Genomic DNA, 25,822 nt, shown 5'->3' with positions numbered 1-25,822 from the left:
CTAATTGTAATCTAAAGTCACTGGAGCTGCCCTACAGATAAATTTAATCCAGCTGCAACTGGGAATTTCTGTTTGTGACAGTACACTTCACTGTAATTGATTAGGTCATCATAGTTGTCTTTGGAATTATGGTACTGTCGCACTCTCAAACATGTAACTCACTATTCAGCGATTTCACAGCACAGTGAATTTTCCTGCCATCATTATCCAGCAGTGTTCCATGGTACACACACCCAAAATGACCTGTGTAAAAAATGAGCAAGATTAGCTTTAGTAAAATTAGTCTTCTGTTGTTTTCCATTGGGTAGCAATTAAACTTTAAGAAAGTGATCACACTCTACTTCTGTCCAATTCCCAACATTTGTAATATTGACTGGAACTAACACATAAAACAGTCATTACATGAAGCCATCATTACATAAATGAAAACTATCTGCAACATAATTGATATTTCTTGTCCTAGATGAAGTATCTAAATAATGACAAGGCTGGCACCACAGCTGCTTCATGTTCTTGTTAATGACCATGCACACAAAACAATACATCAGCCCATTCCCACCATACTGTCCCACTGGACAGAGTTGAATGGGGGCACTGGAAGGCACAAGGCAGCAGCAGTTAGAAGGAGCTGATTCAACCACTGCATCAGTTGTTCCAAGGGTCTGGTTTAACCTGCACAGCTGTGATGTGTCTTTAATGGCAATTTGAATAAAGAGGCTCTGTGGGCTTATAATCTTTCTGATCTTGTTATTTCATGGAAAACGTTGAGTGTTAAAAGTAGTGTATTGGCCATGAAAGGTTTGGGAGTCACTCCACAGGTTAGCCATATTGGTAGGAGGCAGTCTGTTGTCTCTGCTGTGGTCTCGTTTCTAGTGCATAATATCACGAAAAATGATGAGCACAATTTGCCTTCTTGCTGAAAGACTAAGCAGTGAAATAAGCTGGTAAGGACACAGAAATCCTTCTGAACCTGTGTTTTTCCGTTGAGAAAACTGAATAGTCTGCAGAATGGAAAGACCTACTGTGAGAAGTTAACTTGTTTGGGAAGCATAGAGAACTTCAAGCTTCAGGCACATCCATTAAATAATCCAGATCAAATTATGTACATATAATGGTGACTTTTCTTCATGGATGTACTATTTAATGGGCACTTTTAAGACACTAATATTTGCAGTCAAAAAACAAAATAGGTGTTGGTTGTTTTTTTTTTTTTTGCAAGTTCTTCAGACAGAACAAGGTTATTTTTACTAGGTTCCAGCCATAAGTGCTGGTTGGAGCCCAGCTGGCTTTGACTTTGGCTTGGGGTAAAATTAATATAAAGTTTGTTTTATAAAAACAACTCAAATCCCATCAGACCACAGCTTGTTTGGAGCCTGGGCACAAATCCTAAAGCTTGGATTGGGTGTGTCTGAAACATTTTTGGGTTTGGCCCATTTCTAGTTATGGAGGTGAAAATTAAAACAGGTTAATTATGTTGGTGTCATTCCTGATATTTTTCAGCATTCAAAAATGGGAAATTACTTGGCCTTCTCTGAAACAAGAAAGAAAAGCAAAAGGCCCACCCTTGCTTTGGGGATGATGAAGTGTAATACATGGAAGGGAAACACACTGACTGTATGTTTGATTTGTGGCTATTTTCCTGCAGAGAGGACATTAGGAATATCACTTACAGTTCTGTAATCAGGATTCTGGTACTCAAAAACAGATCTCTTGAGCATGATCTGTAGAAGTACTGAAAATCCAGCTTCCACTTGGTTTGGTACTTGTTGGTACTCAACAGCATAGATTTTAATAAATGTCATTAACAGAAATACTGACTTGGGCTATGAATGTGAGAGAGAACTCATTCATAAGAAGATGTAGAGAAATAAGGATTATGGGAAAAAAAAACAGAAAAAATGGGAGACTTGCTCAACTTGCTGTTGGGTTGAGCAAGGAATGGAGAGGAAGAGAGAGACTTCAGTAAAAGGAAACAGTGAACTCTTCAAAGCTGGGGGAAACTTGTGGACAACATGTACATGTACACATACATGTACTGAAGGCACTTAGTGACTGAAGGCATTTCAGTGCCATGTAGCAACCCACACAGCTCTCATGCTAGGAGTTTAAGACTCACTGATGCCTCCTCCTTGGCAGATCCTGCCAGTTAGGCACACACCTTCAGCTTGTACAGTATTCTGTTGTAGCTTCACTCCCTTTCTGCAGCCTCATAGATCAGACTGAGCTTTTTGGTGGCCTGGAAGAAGGCAAGAGTGAGGCAGCTGAGGGGTATCAGCAAGTCTCTTGAGTTCAAAGGAATCTCATTAAATGTCAGGCTACTTCCCTCTCTGTGGTCTTCTCCAACTCTAGCACACAACCCTTCATATGACTTCAAAATGAGAACCCCCTTGGCTGTCCTCTTGATTTGGTGTATGGGATGCTGCACCGTAAGAGGAAAAAAGCTTGAAAAACTCCCATGTAGACACCTGATTCACAGTGGTTTATGATGACTGGATGTGCAAAAAAACCGACAGTTTGCAGTCACAGTACCCACCTCTTCCTATTACTTCGCTGAAATGTACAATCAGGCTATCAGCACCAATAACAACGTGCTGGACTTCTTTGACCAGGTCAGGATTTAAGGCACTGATATCGATGTGGACGTTAGTTTGAAGAAGAGGACTGGCTAAATCTGAGTCCCCACTGGACAGAATTGGAGAGAGGTCAGAGTGAGGATATTGGACAGGTCTGCACGATCCATTCTGAGACATGCTTGGGAACTGATCTGCAAGATGAACATAAAATATTATAGTATTTTCAGGCTTTTCCCTAGAAAATGAAAAGTTTTCTTTCACTGATAAGCAAGGGTTTGACTTTACCATATGAAAGCAGCTTGCTTTTGCAAAAGATTTTCTCACAAAGGAAAATGAAAATAAGCACTGCTAATCTGCCAGACTCCAGGGAAACCATGTCACTAGAAACTTACGCTTGTCTCAGCTCTACTTTTATGAAAGCAAATGGACAAGATTTCCACTTTTAGAAAGGAACAGAACAAGATCTTGTCACTTCTTGCCAAGGGCAGTTTCTAGTAACTGTGAGTAATAGAATTAAAATGGGAAAAATGATAGAGATGGGGGAGAAGGAAGTAGTGGACAATTAAAAACACAAAACCTACTGTCATGTTTTAATTTGGTAGGTAACTCTACTTTTCATGCAGGTTTCCAAACTGCTGGTGACTAGCTATATTTATCCATTGGTAAATATTCAACCAGGGAAATGCCGAGAGGTGATTCATATCCTGTAGCTCCTGAAGATAATACAGTTGGTGCTACTCATGAAAATAACATGAGCCAGCTGATTCAAAATAGCAGAAATTAAAATGTTTCAGTCAAGCAAGAAGTATTTATTTGAGAAAATTATTTTTGTCAACATTGTGTCCAACTATGTTAAATTCCTTTTGTTTAAAGGATTTTTCCTGGCATTCTATGTAATGGAATCAAGGAAATAAGTTTAATTTACACTAATTTCAGTTTGGAATGATTCCAGTGGAATCTGTGAACAGAATTTAGCAGAAGGTCAAAAAGAAAAGAGGGGAATAAATTTAACAACAGAAATTATTAGCTATTTTATTGCACAGACATGGTTTATATATTTAAGTGTAAGACCTGGGAGGTATTCACATAGCATTGTTGCCACACAAGGTAATGAGAAAAACTCACCATTGCTCTACCTAGAAGCGAAACCAAAAACTCTTCCATTTACAAGCTCCAGTTATGTCACCAAAAGCAAGTATCTATTTAATAGCCATGGTAAAATTAGCTATGGTCGTGAACTAATTTTTATAGCTCCTGCATGTAAGTGTGCATGTCTTAAAATATTCCTGTCATTTTATTCTTTTATGGTAAATTAAGTGAATGCCCTTATGGCAACATTTGGTGAACAAACCTCATTCTCTGTGGTGCTTTGCCAGTGCACAGTGACCCTGGGATCACTGCAGATTTATGTTCTATTAAGGATCTTTGCACAGTTTTGTCTCCTGTATCACCTTCCCTTCTAACACTGGCACAGACTTTCCTTTCCTTCAGGAATCTTTCAGTCAAGAAGCTTCCTGTGCCAGCTGTCAGCAGCAAATATAAAATCAGAAAGGAAGCTGGAAACTGGCCCAACTACTAAGAAAAATCTGTGATATCTCAAATATCTTAATATGGTAGATCCTAATAGTTAAATCTGTTTAATGGAAATCAGAGGACATGGACTCCACATTTCTTAAAGGACAAGTTCACTCTGAAGTGGCTTGGTAAGAGCAGTAGAGTTCTCTTCTGAAGAATGTCCACTCTAAAATGGTGTTACAAGTGCAGAAACATATTTAGCACAGGATTAATCTTCCCTTATAGTCCTAGACCTGCCAGGGAACACTGTTTTCTGAGGCTGGCATCCTAGCACACATGGATCTCCATTTGAACTGTGACAATCTGTACAGCCCTTTATCTTCAGTTTTAAACTGAATATTTCTAGGTGATAGAACTTGCCATTTATAGAAAGGTGATGAACAGACCAAAGAATACCAGTTTACAAAAGTTTCATTTTCCATTTGAGCTGACAGATCTGCTTTATAATGACTCTATAAAGTCATTGATACACGCTGAAATTAAAACTACTTGCCATCCTTAAAATCACACTTTCAGACTGGATTTCATCATAGTCTGGCAAACATCATGATAATACAAAATCATTAGATCCACTAGCTCCTAATTAATTGTGGAAGATGCTTACAGTGAGCTTCTACTAATAGTAGTTTATTAAATTCCTGAAAATGAAGTAGACTAAAAGTAAAAATTCTTTTCACCTTAATTTTGGGAAGCACCTGAGAAGCTCAGTTCAAATAGTGAACCAGTGAACATGTGATAATCCTGTACAATGGAGACATGGTCAAACAGCCCAAATGGCTGCAATCTGAAGGCAGAGGAACAGCAAGATGCATAAAATGGTATCATCAGTACAGATTCATAGTACAGACATACCTTCTAGGAATGTTGACCTGTAATCTACAGATTCACTGGAGACCATTTCTGTTGTTGGACTGACACTCCTTGCACTCACCAGCCTGTCCAGGTGAGGAGTGTGCACTCTGCCATCATAGCGCACCAGGTCACTTCCCAGATCTGAATGGGAAAGAGAAAGAAATATTGTAACACCCTCATGTTTACTGAATGATAACATTAATTTAGTAATTCGTTTAATTTTAGATGTTCCTCTCAGCTAGGAAAAAGGTCAGTTGTGTCTGAGGCAAATATAGGCAGGACCTGAACTTCAGCTATTTGACTAGGACAAGAATTGATGTAATGCGTTAGTGTCTCATTCTTGGCCATACTGAAAGATCCAAGGGAGGTCTGAAGCCTCTGGGACAGCTTCATGACTGCACTGTGACAACACATCAGGACAAGATCTGGTTCTATAGCAGCTCCCTCCTCCTTCCCACTTGCATATTGCAGCAGTTTCCACTGGAAGTAAAGTCAGACACAGGGGCCAGAAAGGAGGCAAACTTTCACCTAGGCCCTGATTTGAGTGAACAGGATACTGCAGTGCTCTGTCTTGCACAACCTAGGCTCAGTGTGGGGACTTACAAGGACACTGGAAGCTGAAGAACATGTGGTTCCGGGTGCACCATCTACTTGCCCCTCTTGTAGAGGTGACTGGGAAAAAGAAGTTACTGTGTTTCCCTAATAACTCAGAATTTCCCCCTTCAGGCACAGTGCAGCCCTTCACCCAGATCAGGCAACAGCCAAGGGCTGAAATGCATCTAAACATTGAACTACATTGTGAAACTTCAGCTCACAGGTTACGGAGGGGCACTGCACAGCACTTAATCAGAGCATAAATTAATGTTTTTTTTTAAATCTAAGGTATAACAACTGAATGATTGATTGGAGTTTACTATGATAGACCTTTAATCTGTTTCTTCTTCCTTCTCCAGAGAAAAAATACCAAAAAGATAAAAATTAAAACAGATGTTGAAACAACTCCAGCAATCAGTCCTGTGAAATTCTGATCTTGCCGGATCAGCACTTTCCCAATAACTGTTGACAAAACTTCTTGCTTCCACTGGAAAAAAAAACAACAAACAAAAACAAATAAAAAAAAGTAGTGTGACGATTTCAAAAGACAAGTAAGAAACAGATTATTAGTACTGAATATAAACTGATATATCCCATATGAAATACATCTCAATTTTACGATGCTCTACTGAGATAAGACACTGGCAGTGCAGAAGTGATTTTATTGGTGTCTGTGAAATCAGATCTTTGTGTTTGTGATGCCTTACTTGCTTTCAGGAGCTCTGGTGGGGACACAGCTAAGTGTGTGCCACCCCACACACACAGCACTCTCTCACACACACACTGCACAACAGGGTTATGTTGTTATCAGATTAAAAATACCAAATTCATACATTCACTCAAATGGATAGGCCTATGGATACATGAGCTGAGATGTGTGCTTACAAAAAAAAAAAAAGCCCAAATGTCTTTGATATGTGTCCTTTTGGCATAGCCAGTCTGTAACATCAAACTGTCTTTCTGTTGACAGCATGCCTGCATTTGAGTTCCCAAGGTCACGTGAGGCTGTCCCTTGCCAGCTTCTAGCTTGTCGACAGTTTAAAGAAACAAAACAAAACAAAACAACAACCCCCCAAATCAACAACTGAGCAAAACACCAAGCAGCTAACGGGGAAAAACTGTTTCAGATCACACGGCACTAGCTCAGTCAGTTGGAATGCATTTGGCCATCTTTTCTCCTTCTCCTGTGGAATTCATTCCTCTGGGTACTGTAATGATGGATTTGCCCGTCAAAAGAGCAAATTTTCTTGTTCGCTGGGCAGACTTCAATTTCTGAGGCTCCTTGCCAGTAAACAAGCAGAAACCTTATTTAACCCCTTTGTGTTGTGCCCTTTTCTACATATGGAATGCGTGTCGCACATATGTGCTGCTTAGAGGTTATGGCCTACTGTCACGTAGTAGAACAGATTGAATGAGATTGAGTATGTAAAATACAAATAGGTACAGAATGTAAAATATGAGCAAATACTGTATGAAAGTAGGCACTTACAAATCTGAGAAACAGATGTGCCAGAAGGGAGCTGCACCTCATTCTACAATTTGTCTGATATGCCCAAGATTTTGATTTCTTACTTTTCAAAGCAAATGTACATTAAAATAAATTAACATTTAGTGCATTAAAATGAATAATTACTATTTACTAAGATTGTAGTAACACATAAAAACATCTTTCAGAGGACAGAGTCTCATTGAGGTGAGTGCCATTAAAGCACAGAACAAAATGATGGTCCCTGTTCCAAAGAGTTTACACAGGCTATGATCCTGGTCAAACTTAGATGACTGCTAATGTTAGTGTTTCCATTGTTTTCAGTGAATTGGAGTCCATGCTCAACAAATTTAATTTGTTAAAATGAAATTCCCCCTCCCCTGTGATTTTACATATTTATATTTTTAAAAATACAGACATGTTGAAAGATTTTTGTTCTATTCTATGAATCAGTGGATCTACAATTTAAATCTGTGGTAGAATTGTGAATGACTCGAGAACAAAGATGAAACTCAAACATTTGGTCTCAGTGTCTGCATCTCGCAAAACTAATGAGACTATATATGTATAAAAGAGGAAAAAATATTTCAGAAATCCAATCCTATTGTCTGTATCACAGTTTGTTGTTGTCTTTTTTTTTTTTTTCTTAAAAAAAAAAAAGACTTATGAGCTCCTAAGAAAACCCACTCCATTACAATTTCTTGTTCTTCACCACATGGCATCACTTCTCTTTGGATTAAGAACTAGCATTTTATTTCTGCGGTCCTTAGTTTAGGTTCTACTTTGTGCCCGAGGCTCCAAAAGTCTCTGTACAAACTGGTAATGGCAATTATAATGATAATATTTCTTTTAAAATAGTTGACATTATTTGAATTTCCATCCCAAACAAACAGAGACTGAGATGGAGGTATCTCTGAAAACAGAGGATCGGGCTTATATCTGAAGTTTGTAAATTCAATAGTGTGACTGGGACTGATAATTAGGTGATATTAATATCACATGTGCATTGTAGCTGCCTCACCTCTATATTTAGCTCACTGTTGGATTTCAGGAGATCGCTTGGAACTGTGCACAAAATTGTTTCTGACTGCAAGAGAAGGTTTTCACAGCTTTTATTTCCAACTTTTAGCACCTCTCCTTTAACAGCTTCTGAATCAATATAATTTCCCTTGGGGAAAAAAAAAAAGAAAAAATCAATTTAATATTACATAACATTCTCATAAAAATTAGGGAGAAGGGCTTTTATTACCTTAGAAAATGTTTTTAATGAAAAAAAAAAAACCCAACCAACAATTGTAAAATAAAACAGACTAATACAAGTTTACACTGACCAGTCAATATGTGTATATCAGATTTATTCATGTAAATGGGAGTTTGACAGACAGGCCAGCGAAGGGGGGATAATAATGTTTAAGGATAAAATCTCCTGTCACTACTACTCACACAGCCCATAAGGACTTCTTAAAATCCAAATGTTTGAGGAATAATTTCTGCTGCTCCTGTTTAGATTTTTGCATAATTTTCACAAGAAAGAAAGCATTATGTGATCCTGTTGTTTATACAAAATGAACATTATATTATCCACAAACTAAAGGCATCTCAAATATTTTGTTTTGCAAGTGATTATGGCTGAGGGAGTGAAGCCCTCAAAAAGGAGTGACTGAATTTTAATAATAAAAAATGCACAAATCTGTTAAAATGACATTCCTCAGACCAAAGAAGAACAAACTCTGTTAAAGATGACAGCATGAAAAGTGCACTCCCTACACAGAAAAGCTGCCTTCACATCTCAGACCTGGATGAAATATTATTCCTTCTGGTATTGTGATAGTGGTGTCCAAAGACCAAGGTCAGGATCTTTTGTGCTTAGGACTACATTGGTATTTAGGAAGCTACAGTGCTGCCCTGACCCATTTACAGTCCAGCTTAAGATAAGATGAAAGAACAGGCATATTATGAGGGAGTAAAAGGGGAGAAGGGTAGACGGGGAGTAACAGTAATGCAGTCTATTGATGTGGGCTGGGCTGGGAGTTTTTTCACAAGACAGGAGGAAAGAGTCATGCCTGACACTGCTGTGAGGCCTCGTCTACTGAAAAGAAAATAAGAATCCCATTCCGAAGAGCAAAATAAATGTTACCTTGAAAAATGCTTTTTTTTAGGTCTGTTGCAGAAAGAGGCTGACCCCTGGGGAAATTGTAATAAAAATAAAGGATAGCCACTTTAATGACCTATTTTGACTGGCAAAGCCATACCCCAGGTGAGTGCTTTTTAATTGCTGGCAAAAAAAGTCCATTTTGCTATTTTTTTTTCTATCTACTTGGAGCCATTCTGTTTGGTGTTGAATATTCAGTGGGCCAGGCATTGACTGGTGCTTTAGTGCTCATTAGTCTGGAAACTTACTGCAGATTGTGAACCATTCAAGTTCAAATCTATCCTTTGAATTATTACCTTAAAAGACCTGAACTTGGGTCTCCTGTGTTCAGGACAAATGTATGGTCATGGAGAATGTGGATGAGTGGCCTCTGTTTTCCTTCTGCACCAGATCTTAGGAAATTTCCTCCACCAAAACTGATGCTTAGCCAAAGGAAATAATCATACTGATATTTCCCAGTGCGGTCCTTAGTCAGTTACAGTGAAGACAGGTGTGGCAGAGAACATCCAAGATCTCAAATGTGATGTGAAACATGACATTTGTGCTGCTTATTTCTCTGGTGAAAAATTTATAAATACGTGCTAGTCATGTAGGCCTAGGCCTCTTATGGAAGCATGCAGAGACCTGGCACTGGCTTGGCGCATCAGCACAACTCCTGACCAGGCCAGGCCTCTGCAGATTGTGTGCGGCTCAGGCTATGGCCAGACGATGCAAAACAAAAGAAGTGACACAGGAGTAAAGCAAGGCCCCTTCTTCACCACTGTCTGCCCTGCTTGCACCACTGCTCCAGGCTTGGGCAGAGGCAAGCTGTGCAATTGCTGCTGCAGCCCTCAGATCTGACCTGGCACACAGTCCCAAAACCTCGGTCTGCTGCAGTACTTCAGAAGTCATTCCTGCACCAAGAGGCTGTTGAAGAACATTCTCAAGAGCCCCAATGCGATGTCCCTGGCAGAATTAGGGCACCTTTCTCCTTGGCAAATGTGGGGTGCTGAATGATACTGATATAGGGGTTACCCTGTCTTTGCAGTGTGTTACTGCTTGCAGTACCTACAGACAGGCGGCTTTCTTGACATGACTTTGGTCAGAAGTTCCCAACTGCACAAAGTGAACTGAGTGCAGGAGTCAGTGCTCTGAAAAGCTATCAGGTCCTTCCTGGTCCAGATCAGCAGCTCTTACGGGAGGCCATGAGCAGAGTCTTTAGCAGATTCTGTTCTTCACTCTTCCCTGACAGCAAGTTTTTCCTACTCTGTGAGCTTCCTATATTGGCAGGAGATGGGAGCTCTTCTAAAGTAACGTCTCTGTGGTGTTGAAGCAGTGAAGTGCTTCAAGCCGCTCTGCTGTGACCGTTCTGACCGGGGCATGGCGGGCACTGAGAGACTTCAAAGAGTCACATACTTGGCAGAAGAAGACAGTGATGATGTGGGTCCTTAAGAGATGTGGTAGTGTGGAAGACAAAAGGGCTGGCACTGAACACAAGGAAGGCTGGCATTTATGGTGCATAGTGCCCTGACTGTATTTTAGACACTAGACACAATGTTTTCTTGCACATAACATTTTCTTACAAAAATGTTTTTTGGTCATCAGGGAAAACCAAATAGTACCTTTTAATCAGGACCCACAATCATTTGATGGAAGTTAATATGTCACAGTAGATTAGTCTGATTGAAAAACTTGTGATAAAAGATCCCTCCTTCTCTCTGAAACTAATTAAGAAATAGATAAAAGAACTTTGGTTTGGTAGAACAGCCTGTTCACTGAAGCAAGCTGCCATTTAATTTCATGCTGAGCTTGCTTAATTACCGCACAAAATATGACCATGAGGCATGTAAACTTGTATGTGTGTATTTTTGTATGTGGGTATGGGATGAGGGAAAAGTGTTGGCAATATGGCTTGTAATGATCTTTTGGCTCCTTAATATAATTTCTGAAAGCTGCCTCACTGTTTTGATAGAAGCATCCCACTATAACTAATTCTATTTAGAGGATGCTAAATTGGGGCTTGTTCATGTTTTGTTGTGGAGACCAACTTTCACCAATGTCATTCTTCAGTTGGTTGCCAAGAAATAATCAGGGCATTAGGTTTAGGTAGACATTTGCCTTGTGTGCCTTGACTAAGGGTGACATCAGTACTACAAAATTGTTAGTTTGGGCAGTTGTCAGTGGAACAGTTCTCAGCCAGCCTCCCTCATCTCAGTGGATTCTTCCTGTCAATAAATAGCACCAGGGAGTTTTCCTTAAGGCAAAGTAAAAGATCCAAGAGCAAAAGAAGAGAGTTTGGAAAAAAAACACCAACAAAACACCTGATTTTTAACCTAAGTTCCTGGAATGATTATGAAATAAGTTAACCGGGAAGCTTTTCCAGGCAGATGAAGGACAGGAAGGCAGTTGGGAATAGCCAGAATAGACTTCCCAGGAGCAGATTTTGCGTAAGTGGCTTGATTGCCCCCTGTGAGGAAATAACTGGTTCTGCAGATGAAATGAGAGCATTTGAAAATGTTTACCTTGCTTTCAGCAAGGTTTGCAACACAATCTCTCCTAGTATTGAAAACAAATTCACTTGATACAGGCTGGATGAGTGGAGTATAGACTGGGTAAAGAAAATGAATGTACCATCAACTTAAAGATTGCAAATCTAACAAGTGGCGTTTTTCAGTGGCTGATGCTGAGACCAATAGCATTTAAAATATTCATCAACAACCTGGACAAAAGAACAGCTCATCACATACTTTAGTAGCAGCATATACTTGAGATGGAAGGAAGTGATTGTTATCCTTGCTCTGCACTTGCAAGGCCACACCTGAATAATTGTATTGAATGTTGGGCCACACAGTAAAAGAGAAATAATGACAAACTGAGGAAAATACAGAGGGCTGCTGATATAGAAAAGGGGCTGAATTCAGCACAGGATGCACAAAGTGACGTTAGGGGAACTGGATTATTTTTTTTTCTAAACTGTAAAATCTCCATCCTTGAAGAATTTCGAACCTCATCTGGACAAAGCCATAAGCAACCTGACCTAATTTTAAACTTAGCACTGCTTTTTGATCAAGGGAGTTAGACTATGAAGACCTCCAGAGGTTCCTTCCAATCTAATTTATTCAATGTTTCTTCTTAAATTAGTCTTCTTTCTTTCCAATTGGTTGATATGTGTGACCTGGAAACAACTGGAACTTGCTGCTGTCACTGCACAGAGGCACTGAGCCATACAGAATCTATGTATTCCCAGCTCTCCGCTAATCTGCACACCAGCACTCTTTTTAGTATGTCTCTGTGAAAAGGCAAACAGTTACTCTGCAGTGAGGAAGGAGTGATTGGTTGACCAGGATTTCCAAGTAGAAAAAACAAAATAACAAAAAACTCTAGATTGATTATTCTTTGGAATCTGCCCACCACACTTTGGTGTCACGTCATATCAGAGAGTTTGACTGGGACCCTGCGTGACAGTCCCTGAAGTAAGCCCTTCTGCTTTTCTGCAGTTAGAAGTTGGCTCATTGGACCATCTTGAAGTCAAAAACCTCAGGGCTCCTAGATTTCATGGCTGTATAGGGAAAAAGAGTTTTGGCTTAAAGAGCAATGGAGCAGGGACACCACTGAGGGAGATTCTTTTATCTACAAGTTTCATTGTGCCATATAAATTATAAATATTCTATGGAAATGAAATGTACACAATAAATTTTCATACTCATTCACTGTAAGTTAGAATTCCCTGTATTTTTATCCTGTTTCTTTTTGACACTCTAAATCAGAAAAGTACTAAATTTCAGGAAATCAGATTCCCAAATTAGTTTAACATTCTCTGCAGTACTCTTGTACAAAGAAGACTGTGCCTCTGAGGGCCCCAAATTCCTGAGAGATGGTCCTGAGTGCCCACCAGGTTATTTTCAGAGCTCTTTTAGCTAGCAGTCAGTATTAACTTTGCATTTTTCATGGATCCATAAATATTTAGGCTACATTGGTGGCTGATCTTCAGTGACTGTGCACAGACCAGAATTTCCCTCGGCTTTAGAAAGCCAAAACTGCTGGGACACTTCTTAAAGGTGACTCCACATCATCCATGAGGAAGAACACAAAACTGTATGACAGTAAGAGCTGGGACACACACAGACCACACACTTCAAGTTCTGGGCTGCTGGCCATGTTTAATCCTAGACTGGTGACACAGCCTGTAGCAGTCAGATTCTGTTACACTTGTCTCACTCACAGCTCAGAGCTTGGGGAAAGCCCCTCTCCCTCCCCACCTGATGTCAGCAACCGCCCCGGAACGCCTTTGGTTTCACCTCTTTATCTTTTAAGTTGTGACAATGTGAGGTTTGGGAGAAAGCACTGCCAAAAACACTGTGCTCCATTCCTCTCTGCCTTTGTTTCCTTGGGACTTCCTCTAATTTATCAACAGGTCTGTTCCACAGTACAGCGCTGATGTGCACTTCACAACTTTCAGTGCAGGTATGAGTAGTTCCATTGAAAAATGAATAACTTAAAAACTTATTTCAGCATTTCTTACCTTAATTTCCAGAACGTTTGGGTTGCTCCTTGAGATGAGCACTGGCTTTTCAAAATGTTTAAATACAGGATTATTTACATAATCAAAATCAAAGTACAGAGAGCTGACACCATCAAAAATAAAGAATACTTTGGTTACAAAGGGTGGTTGAAGATTGAAGGCTTTTAGGGAAGGAGTTGTACAGCAGATTATCTCTGAACTAGAACGGTGGTTACATGCCTATAGGAAAGAAAGGAAGAATTGGAGTAAGTACGTGCATAGGAAGTAACTGATAAACATAGCAGTTGTTTAACAATACACATATATTGAAAAAATAAACACCAGAAGTCTTGTTCTTCTTTAACCAAAGCAAAATCCTGATCAAGGCTACTCAGCGTTTGTTTAAGTGGGGAGAAGGGTGTAAAAACTCAGTGGTGTTTGCACTCTCGTTGAGGAAATGTTCAAGTAAACAAGCTTCCTGGCCTGATTGTTCACAGCACTTTTAAAGTAAATATTTTGAAGATAATTGGAAAATTATTTCCAATGCCAAAGACCATCAGCAGGCTACCCTTTCACTGGCCTGTATGGGGACACAAAGCAGCCATAACTCCAATATCCAGCCTGTGTCAGAGCAAACACAACATGGATTTCTCTGCCTTTTATACTACCAAAGCAATAGCAAGAGATCAGAAGAGAAATTAAAAATAAGGCAAATGCATCTGACTAAAACAGTAGAAAATAAAAGTACGCTATGTTTATTCATGGTGTAGCTGGGCATTGGCCTATGAAACTTCAGCAAAACGTATCTTCTTTCTACAACAGCAGGTGTAGGACCCCAGAATCATGGCATTTGGTGCTTAGGTATAACACAAGTAAGTTCCTCTGGGATGTGCTGACGGAAGGTTCTGCTTCATGCTGTACATCCCTGGATGAGTGGGGATGAAGGTTTGCCTCTCAGTGCAGTGTGAAAGCTGCCTGACGTCACATGTGAAGCACCACTTTCCCTTCACTTGCACTTATTCCCACTAATGGTGTGCTCTGGACCAAACAATGCTTCTCAGGGGAAAGATGAAACTCTTGCTCCAGAAGACCTCCTAGGGAATATACTGTGCTTTGGAGTGAATCAGAGTAAGATGTGTGGCCAGGGTGCTTCCATCCGTCCAGCAGCACCTTGACACAGGTTTCCCAAGACAGACAAGATGCGAATCCTTGCGGGTGAGATTCATCCAGCCTGCATGCAGACACCCAGAATTCAGTTAGTTCTCTGAATTCCCTTGATAGAAGAGGAGACGTTCATCTGATCTGTTTTAGACTTTAACAGATATAACTTTATAATAATAACATAATAGTAATAGATATGACTAGATACAATAACTTTAAATTGATGAGCAGCACTCTCTAAGGATCAACTTTTCTCTCTTCAGGGTGTTCTAGATAACTAATTGGATTATATTGTCAACAGCACATCTACAAGCATCGATGGGAAGCGTGGTGGGTGCTGGGCAGCATCACACACATTGCAAAGAGGCTCTTTTATGATTGTGCTGTGTTCTCCCTTCGCTGTGCCTCCCCTTCATGCCTCCTGCAGTGGATACGGTTGAAGGACTTCTGGCACAGTTGCTTCAGCTCCACAGTAGTTTTGTGTAAGCCTTGTATAAGTAGTTCCCTGTTCTGAAAGCAGACGTTACATTGCTCTTTGCTTTAAATAGAGTGGCTGACATGTGGCCCCGTAAAAATGGGACTTATATACTGGTCATCATAAACCTTACATTTGATCTACATGATATTTCCCTGTAAAACCAACAGTGCTGTTGAATACCTTTGTGCATTGAGGAAGGGCCAATATATACATATATTTTCTGTTTTGTCTTGCAAATCAAATTGGTTCTCATTATAAAATGCTGTCTGAAGAAGCTGTGAAATTGGTTTACATTTTTCTCTAATATGCTAAATTAATGCAATGTAATTTTGCTTTGTTTCCAATCAGTGACATAACATTTCAAGCTATATCAATTATGTACTCATATTAACTTGAAAAGTAAGATTAAATTAGATAACTGCAAATCAGTGCTTTTTTTTTTTTTATCACCATAGCAATTCTCTTTCTTTGCATAATATTATGAAATCTTAAGTCTGCCCAGAAAAACACGTTTAAGGTTCTGAAACTGAGCATTAGACATTTGGAGCTCTATCACAAGATCTATGTATCTGTGAGCTGTGAGTTTTATGCTCAGTTAAATAACTCAGAGTAGCTCTCATTAAAGTCAGGGAAACTTGCACCCATGCAACTAACAGCTCATACGGATTCCTAATTCAGGAATAGTTGTCCCATAACAAAAAGGCAATCTGCAGGACACGAGTCAAGGCAGAATTTCCCTTCGTTTTCTTTTGGGATCAGAGAATTTTTGTTCTTTCTCTTTTGAATGCCTTGCTACAGACCATTTATCACAGCTCATGCTTTATTATGTCACATGGATGTAGAAATTCATTTGAATCAGTATTGTATTAATTGGATGCATCATTAATATAATGCATGACTGAGTCAGATTTTCCATGATATATGAATATTCGTAAAGTTATATATCATAATGTGTCAATTCTAGAAAGAGATTACTGAAATATATATATAATTATAAAACCAATTATGTCCTAGGTAATCATTATATTTATTTGATTAATGTAAATTCATTAGACTTTTTATCTACTGTAGACCAGTGATGTCTGTTAAATGAATAGCAGTGGTATTCATAACTTTGTTTGTGGCTATCTATTAGAATCAGATACTTTACTTTATCAGGCTGGTCTCTGAAGAGGATGCTTTCAGAGAATGATAAAAATCTAATAATACTCTTTGGAGGGGATGCAATGTGACTGATTGGTAAGGTCAAGAAAAATCTTATTTGCAATGCCCTTATTGGTACATGATTTGACATGACATTTTTACCTTGAAATTGGTTTTAGCAATTGAAGAATATGATGGTTTAGTTTTCAAGAAATATTGGATTGAGGATCTATAAGAAAAAAACAAATTCAATCTATTGCCTACTCAATTAAGATACTGCCTATCACCCAGCACCTTTAACTTTTATTTAATTAGGCTTTAGAGTACATTCACTTTAAAAGCCAAACCTGTGTTCTTCCTATGACTATAATCTACATCTGAAGACAATAAGGAAGAAAAGATGTAAAAATTATGAAGCATTTCACAAGCATAAATAAATACTATGCCCCAAAGGGAATAATAATCCATTGCACAATGCATATGACTCATCACTTAAAGGTATGTATTCTTGCTTCATTCGTAAAATATGACCCTTGAGGCAATTAATTCAAACCTGACCTACAGAATCTGAACTTCAATGCCCAATTCAATTTTTTTTCATCTGACACAACTACGGGAAAAGCATGAGGGAGAACCTTGGAGCTTCAAAGGTCTCTTAGCAGTCGACCCAGATAAGAGAGGGGCAGTCGGATGTGTATTACAGGATCTGTAGCAGTCAGAAGGGAGAAAAACACCAATTTGTCCTTTCATAAGAAGTCTAAACTTTTGGAGTTCCAGTGAGAAATGAAAGATGAATGAGGTTAAAGACAGACCAAGAGGCTCTCCACCTGTCTCTGCCAAGAATGATTTCTTAGAAGAGAGAAATGAGAATTCAGGTCGAACTTGAGGAAAGCCCATTCAGAAGGCTTTTATGTGTAGGTGAGAAATGCAGCAGTGACACTCAAGCAGAGTATCTTGAAGATTTTCAGGCAGCTCATGGGCTTTTGCTGTCATTTCAGTTGGTTCTAATGGTTTGGCAACATTTTAATTCCAGTTGTCTCTTAGATGTAAACACTGGAGATGATATTTTCAGTTTATCAAATTACTGGGCCAGAAAGTGCCTCTTGCTCCTGCATCTGAGAGCCAGCTCTTCACACAATATGACTGATACTGACTGGGAGTCCTTGGGCTCAGGATGATTAATGTATGTGATAACAATACCAGGGACCCGATGAGTTTGCAGCATGGGATCTTTTCTGATAGACCACTGAATTCCTTTCTCTGTGAGAAATGTACATGAGATGCAGATGCAGCACGGAAAGAAAGGCCATGTTTCCCCTTTGTGAGGGAAGATCTTTACTGAGCTTCTGTGGCAGCATTGTTCCACAGAGTGAACATAGCTAGAAGATCTGACCCCAAGTAGTTCTGGATATAAAATCAGGAATAACTTCAGTAATCCCGCACTCACCATCCACAGTTCTCAGAGAATTTCTTCTATTATTATTAAATAAATCTATGAAAGACTTTAGTGGGTGAATTCTAGCTAGTTTGACAGGTATTATGAATAAAGATTCTAATATTTAATTCTTCTTCCAAAGGATCCTCAGATGACAACTCACTATTGAGAACTTACTATTACAGCCTTTCAAAGAGAAAATATTGGTCTCAAGACCTTCAAGTGCAGGAGAATCATCAAGCAGGACTTATAGAAGTCACAAGGTACTTATTTTGTAGACAGGCTCCTGATCAAACACCACCCCCCACCATGCCCTGCTTTTACACAGAAACAATGCAAAGTGAAAGGAAGGAATGAGTTGCTATCCTCCTTGTGCATCTCACAGAGGAACTGAATGTGTGAGCAGAAGTAAGAGGGTTGGTGTATGCTTATGCACTGTCTAGAGCTCTCGGGAAGAGGAATTCATGCAGCACTCCTCAAATTCATATTTTTTGCACTTAATAAGAACAAATGGTCAAAAGAACTCATGAAACCACAATTAAAAAGAAACATGTTGCAAATACTGAAACATATGGTTCAATAGCTAGAACATTTTTTCCACTTGTTGAAATGATGAATTTGAAGAAGGCAAGACATATTGACAGTGTTAGTGGAACATAATATAAACACAATTAATATGAACATAGTATTGAATAATTTCAATGACATTTAAATAAATATGAAAAGAAAATTATGAAATTGAAGCAACTTATTTTTATGTTACAGAAGAGAAATTTTCAGGAATACTGAAGTGCAAATGTGTGCAACTTCCATGTTTCTTCTACAGGAGGCTGGCATCTGCTCCCAGAGCTTTTCAGTTTCAATGACACTGCAATTCTTATGGGCTGCTTTTCCATAGAAATTACCAGCTCTATTACAGAATCACAGAATCACAGAATTGTAGGGGTTGGAAGGGACCTCCAGAGATCATCAAGTCCAACCCCCCTGCCAAAGCAGGTTCCCTACAGCAGGTCGCACAGGTAGGCATCCAGGCAGGTCTTGAACATCTCCAGAGAAGGAGACTCCACCACCTCCCTGGGCAGCCTGTTCCAGTGCTCCGTCACCTCACTGTAAAGAAGTTCTTGCGCATGTTTGTGCGGAACTTCCTATGCTGCAGTTTCCAGCCGTTTCCCCTTGTCCTGTCTCCACTCACCACTGAAAACAGTCTGGCCTCGCCATTCTGCCCCTCACACCTTAGATATTTATAGACCTGGATCAGGTCCCCTCTCAGTCTTCTCTTCCCAAGGCTGAACAGACCCAGTTCACTCAGCCTTTCCTCATAGGAGAGATGCTCCAGGCCCTTCACCATCTTCGTGGCCCTCCGCTGGACTCTTTCCAAGAGATCCTTGTCTTTTTTGTACTGGGGAGCCCAGAACTGGACGCAGTACTCCAGATGAGGCCTCACCAGGGCAGAGTAGAGGGGGAGGATCACCTCCCTCGACCTGCTGGACACGCTCTTTTTAATGCACCCCAGTAAGCCATTGGCCTTTTTGGCTACAAGGGCACACTGCTGGCTCATGGCCAACCTGTCATCCACCAGGACACCCAGGTCCCTTTCCGCAGAGCTCCCCTCCAGCAGGTCATCCCCCAACCTGTACCGGTGCATGCAATTATTCTTCCCCAGATGCAAGACTCTACACTTGCTTTTGTTAAACCTCATCCGTTTTTTTTCTGCCCAGCTCTCCAGCCTATCTAGGTCTTGCTGAATGGCAACACAGCCTTCAGGCGTGTCAGCCATTGCTCATCTGGAAAGAAGCAGATGCCCCAAGAAGCACAAGCTGATTCTGTCTCCTGAGGTTTTGAGATGCTGAGCACTCCCAACAGCTCCTCCTGCTTACTGAAGTGACCCTGCACTCACACCCTAACTACATCGGCGCTTCAGGCCCCAATTAAGATTGGCAGAATGAATTAATGGCTTGGGGACAGATAGATGACAGGAAAAGGAGAGAGCTCTTTTAAGTCAGGCACCATCAGTTTTAAGCAAATGAGAGAGCATCTGGGAGATGGAAGAAAGGGGGAACAGAGCTCTAAGCTCTTACATTTATCATGTAAGGTCAGAGTTTGGTTTGGTTTTTTCAAATGACAAAGAGAAAGGCTGAATCATAACATAGTGCAAATAAGTAAAATTAGCAGGAGGGGCTGGTAATCTGTTGCTTGTGTCCACTGAGGGTTAAACTAATTAGCAGCTGGGATTCGAGTTAATTGTTAGAAAGAATTACTTCCAAACCACTAGGTAAGCAGGTAGAGCAGCTCTCTCCAAAGCTTCTTTAAGTAAGATTGTGAAATTTCCTTTTCAAGGAGCTTTAATAACAGCCTAGACAAATATCTGTCAGGCAGTGGTCTGAGTATGTTTGCTGCTGCTGCAAAGAAGCGGGCCAGGCAAGGTCTTTGTGGTACCTCCCAGCTGCACTTTCCTTTGATGCTCTGGGATGTGTTTCAGTGCTGCCTTCAGTTTTCCCAAGAGCCAGAGTTTCTGAATGCTGACAAAAGCAGCTTCCTGGAGGCTGATGAGAAAACTGAAAAGAAAAAGGGCTTAAAGGACAATTAAAAAATGACTCAGTTCATTCTCCTCTCCCAAGCTAAGGAAGCGAAAAGATACATTGCCTCAGCTGCAGAACTTGATTATGTTGGTTTACATTGCACTGTCTGTCTGGGCTAGCTCTATTCAGGGCTACAACTGATTTTCTCCTTTGTTAACATGATAGCTGTCCATTGCATTGCTCTGGATCACTACTGGAAAGAGTTCTTCATCATTATTTATTTCTGTAATGAGTGGATGCAAGTTTGTTTTTTGGTATACTGCTCATTCATAGGGCCCAGAATCTCCCACACAGAATGAAACAGGTTGCAGCCATAGGCATCCTTTGCAAGCAGTTTCCTCACTTACATGGTGCAACCTTTTTTTTTTTGTTCCTTCTATGTGTTCCCCTTCCTCCTAAGAACAAATATTCATCCTGGAGAAATAAACTTGAGGTAGAGATGTGGCAGAGCTGAGCTGCCACAGAGGGAAGCCATGGAGTTCCAGAGGCCTTTAATTGCAATGGAACAAAATATATTACTTGGGCAGTGTCAAAGCATTATACACTCTTGATTACAATCTGATGGAGGTTATAGCCCAGCCCTCCATGCAGGGGGATGTGACTTCATGCACAGCTGCTTTTACACTGGCTCATATTCCTAGAGCTACATAAAGATATTGACAGTGGTAGGGGACAGATACCCTCATGGACAAGGAGGCTTAGACTTAACTCCTCTTGTCTGTTGACAAATATAATGCACATTGAAAGGTATGAAAGAAAAAGAATATGGGAGATTAATTGTGACTGTCCATGCCTGTGCCTTTTTTAAAATAGCAGGTTAGAAGGCAGCACAGGAAGAAATCACTGCTCAAAGGATTGTTTGCTTCTCTAGTATTGGTTGCCTGGAGTTGCCAATCACTGCTGGAGCATGGATTTACTTCCTTACTTCAGATCTTTTTAAAGCTGTATGAGTCCTGAGAAAGTCTCCAGACACATTCTCTTCATGGATTTTGAAGAACATGATGTTACAATATATTTTTACATCATGTATTGTTAAAATTCTCACACTAAATCAGATTGTGAACTCCAGCAAATTCCAAATATTGTCTGTGCTTACTGACTGGAAATCTGATAAGCAAGGTATGCAAAATCTGTCCCTGAAGAGGGAGAATTTTGCATATTCTCCCAGGGGAATAGAGAAAGCAAGAGAGTGAAAAAGAAAGCAAGCTCATATCCAAAGCAAAATCTAAAGAACTGATTTCAGCAAATCTTTTGCACTTAGAAATAATTGTGCCCACAGTGCTGAGAATAAAAAAATTCCGAGCTTGGTTGATTTCACCAAAATATTTTATTCCCCAACTCGTGTGAAGTACATTTTTGATAACACTGAGCACTGTTAAATTGCAGGGGCACTGATTTCCAGATTTAAATCTGTACCCACTAAATTACAAGCCATGATTACATCCAGCTGAAATTCAGGTTCCAACACTGAAAATATTATGCAAATCAGGATCATGAAGAATATTACGACCTTGAAAATATAAAAAACGGAAAATTTGCCAACATACTAGAATTCAGTACAGGAAGTAGCATATGATGTTCATTAGAAACAAGCTAAGAATTTGAGCAGTAGTGTAGCGTGTTATAATGTGTGTAGGTTAATTTAACTTCAATTAGGCTAAACAGACCACAGAAGATGAGAAAATGTCAGAGATGTAAGACAAATGTGTAGGCAAAAGGTTACAGGAAACAGTTCCAGTCCAAGTAGCTCATAAATGTCATCTTGCCTCATAAAAATTGAAGTCGATCACATGACTATACCTGGTGATCATATTTAGATTAAGATACTGTACATTATCAATTCAAATAACAAAAGAAACTTCTGAATTTATGTTCATGAACTGCAGATGCCCAAACCTTTCTCAATATGAGTTACTCAACTTGGGGTAAATGTTTTCTAACTTACCAAACAGGTAATTCAGCAATTAGCTGTTTTTTAAAACAACACCTACTCTCGATTTTATACATACTTTTCCTCTTTCTTTGATATTTTTTTCATTTTCCTCTTATATTCACAGTCACCACTGAAATATATCCCCTACTTAACACATTTCAACTTGTCTGGTAAATCTGGCATACAAGTATTTTGTTGTTCTGTGCTTAGTCATTGAACTGCACTGCTAAATTGTGATATAAAAACCTTGTTATTGGACACTGTGAAAGCCTAATCTCTTTGCAACAGTTTTCTTGAAAATCATTATTCTCCTCCTCCTCTAATTTCCAGTTTGCCTATGTAAAGCTATTTTTTTTCACTGAAAAAGTCTTTGAAGAAAGCATTGGTGAAAGCCCTGAAGTTTTATGGCAAAAGTCAGTGTTTTGACTGAAAATTCTGTGCCATTCACCACATGTACAATGCAAGATAGTAGATTGCCTTCTTCAAGACAGACTCACCACAGAGAAGTTCATTCCCAGTTTAGGTACAGTAATCACCATCCGAGGAAAGCACACTGAATTCAAGTTGATTCCCTGAGCTGTAATTGTACTTCCACCACTAGGGAAAATGAAAAAAAGAAGAAGAAGAAAAAAATGTAAGTAGGATAATGATGCATCTGCTATGATAACCTTAATTACAAATTATATTTTAAACTAAATGACAACACAAAGCCAGAACTAGGGATATACAGGGTGAATGCAAATGCATAGCTCTGAGCAGCAAGATTATTTTTCTGGGAAACAAATTTTACACTTGTTATAACAACTAACCATATACAAGAAAAGAAAATTAATTTTAAATATTGTGGTGTGCCAGGATGTAAAACAAATGTGTGAATTTTAAAGGAGAGCAAATTTAATGTTTTCTAACTTACTTGCTGCTTTCAGTGGTGCTGAAAAAGGTGTCTTTTTTACTGCTGACATTTTTTTGGCAAAGGCAGATGGCTTGGATTAGAGCTACTGATACAATAAATATGTCACGTAAAAATACACACGTACTACCATACGTATATATTCATATTTATTATTCTCTGGATTTAGACGGTTTTAAAATCCATTTGCTCTCTTTAGTACCGCTGACTTGTCACATTAAATGATTTTCCTCACTAATCAGTGTAATGTCCAGACACAGCGTAGGAAACCCACTTAGCTGTACAGTAGGTATCTCAGCAGGACATCACAGGTACACTCAGCAGCAGTTAGGAGTTAAATCACACAAAGAACAGAGGTGCCCTTCCCCCTTCTCCTTCACCTCTGAAAGGAAATGATCTGCCCTCTGCAACTGCACCATAATAGAAGCAATTGGCATGGCAGATAGAGATAAAAATGCAATTTCTTTTGATAGATTGCTGCACGGCACAGCCACGCTTCTTTCATTCATTTCTTCTCTTATTTCTATGAGTAATTTTTACTCACCTAAGAAAAGATTTAGCTGGATGAATTTTTAAAACAACGGGGTCTTCCCTGTAGGTGAAATAACCTTTTGCATCTCTGATAGCTCCGTCGATTCCCACCCTCACGCGGTATTCCTGTGGGATTCCTTGTGCTGGAGTGTAGCACTCCACAGTGCTTTCCGATGTGCTGGAAACAGAGAAAGGCTTGCTTGTTAGTGTTATAAAACACATAGTCTGTTTAAAATCTTACCCTTCAGTAAGCCCTAAACCCACCTAAAGATCCGCGTGTGAAAAAGAAATGTTACTGATAGTCACCAAAGAAGGCTCATGTTGCAGAAAACAAGCACAGCACAATGTAGAAAAAGCAACAACGCTTCTTAGGCTCCAGATTCACCTTAATTTGACTGCCGTGCACCTTGTCTGGTGAAAAGCATTTCCTCAGTGCCAGTGATAGCCCTGTGAATGCACATGTTGCCCTGTGCAAAGGCAGCTTCCAGCCTGGAAAATGACACCAAGTTCAAGGAGAATGACTTTTTCTGCCGTGACTAGGCAACAACATATTTCTCTTTCTAATGCACGGGACTGGGCCTGTGTTAAAAAACTCAAAAAAAAAAAAAAAAAAAAAAAAGGGTGGCAGGATATGCACCATCTTTTCAGAGATGTTCTGCACTGGGGGAATCTATTGGCTCCACTTACTAACAAGGGATAGGCAGGAGAGGGCAAGGAGAAAGGAGGAGTAGGCGAAAATTCATAAAGAGCTGGCCAAACCCGGCACAGCAGCAGTCTTGGAGATATTCACCTTTCCCTCTTTCTCTCATGCTTGGCCCTGGAAGTCTTCCTGTGCTGAGATCATTGGGTGAGGTGAAGGATCCTGAAGGTTGAAGCACGTAAATTGCGACCACAAGGGCACAACAAAGGCAAGTGCAAAAATTGATTGGAAAAGCAAAATAATATTCTAGCAGGTGGTTTCAGTGATTTGGGCCAAACCACATTCAATTGCCCTCTAGGTGAGACCATTCTCAAAAGATATTTCCAAATCAGATAAACAGGCATTTTCTACTAGTTCTAGAGCTTTCCAGGAAGGTAGTGTTTGCAGTGTGCAGTAAGGTGGTAGTGATTCATTCATAAATGTCTAGAAATGTTTACCATCTTTTAAAGGAAAGAAAACAAAAATAAAATTCACTCTTGATCCAGCTATACTCAGAAGCGGGCATTACTCCCAAGAGGGAACATCACACTTTGGGTTGAGAAATATCTAACCTGAAAAACTGGCTAAGACCTTCGTATATGAATCTATACAACTTTGCTTGTAAGAAGAGGAGTGCTGGGAGTGTCTACTGGATAAGCCTGAAGCCTAGATCTGCCTCTGAGGGGGCAGTCATCTCACCCCCACAATAGGCATCTCAAATGGATTAAATGAATTATTCCTAAATGTTCCATGTATTTGTCCAATAGCTGATCAGATGATATCAATAAAGCCTACCCTGAAGTATTAAGTAGCAGCTGAAGATCTTGGTAGTGATTAAATATTGAGTTTGAATACCTAAATCCCTTTGTTGATTTAGTCAGGAGACTTAGCTGTTCTGATCAAGAACATAACATAAATCATTTACCAGCAAAGAATAAAATTCAGCTCTCCTGACTTCAAGTCTGACATTAACTAATAAGCTATTCCTTCTTTGCATCCTCTGCAAGTATGACTTTTCATCACTATAACTTTTCAAAATCTTTAGGAGAGACCTAAAATGTACACAAATTGCAGAACACCTTGTTCCTGGAACACAGTTGGCCTGATTCTGCCCTTGGTAGTGGAGGTGACAATTCTGTTCACACCAATGGGAGCCAGCCTGCTCTACCCAAAAGAGGACCAAACAAGGTTTACAATGTTGCCAAACGGCTACTGAATTCGGAATGCTTGGTTGCCTATTACAGAGAATCTGTACTTATTA

The 25,822-nt window shown here is 39.7% G+C and overlaps 1 protein-coding gene across 2 annotated transcripts in view; it reads right to left on the bottom strand.

The window, feature by feature from the left end:
* The window catches only part of MET (MET proto-oncogene, receptor tyrosine kinase), a gene marked incomplete at both ends in the record, with an annotated part of 69,425 nt that overhangs the window by 6,419 nt on the left and 37,184 nt on the right, over positions 1–25,822 (bottom strand). The window contains 8 exons of one of the 2 annotated variants that reach the window (XM_079549530.1): positions 163–243; positions 2,534–2,764; positions 5,001–5,141; positions 5,925–6,081; positions 8,102–8,248; positions 13,734–13,952; positions 22,939–23,038; positions 23,896–24,060. In XM_079549530.1, coding sequence (XP_079405656.1) covers positions 163–243; positions 2,534–2,764; positions 5,001–5,141; positions 5,925–6,081; positions 8,102–8,248; positions 13,734–13,952; positions 22,939–23,038; positions 23,896–24,060 — 1,241 coding nt within the window. Of the gene's footprint in view, positions 1–162; positions 244–2,533; positions 2,765–5,000; positions 5,142–5,924; positions 6,082–8,101; positions 8,249–13,733; positions 13,953–22,938; positions 23,039–23,895; positions 24,082–25,822 lie in introns of both variants that reach the window. The other variant, XM_079549529.1, reaches the window with a different exon arrangement.

Source organism: Tetrao urogallus (genome assembly GCF_951394365.1).
Source record: "Tetrao urogallus genome assembly, chromosome: 1".
Lineage (NCBI taxonomy): Eukaryota > Metazoa > Chordata > Aves > Galliformes > Phasianidae > Tetrao > Tetrao urogallus.
The sequence above is the reverse complement of the archived record's forward strand: the minus strand, read 5'-3'. Positions and strand labels throughout refer to the sequence as shown.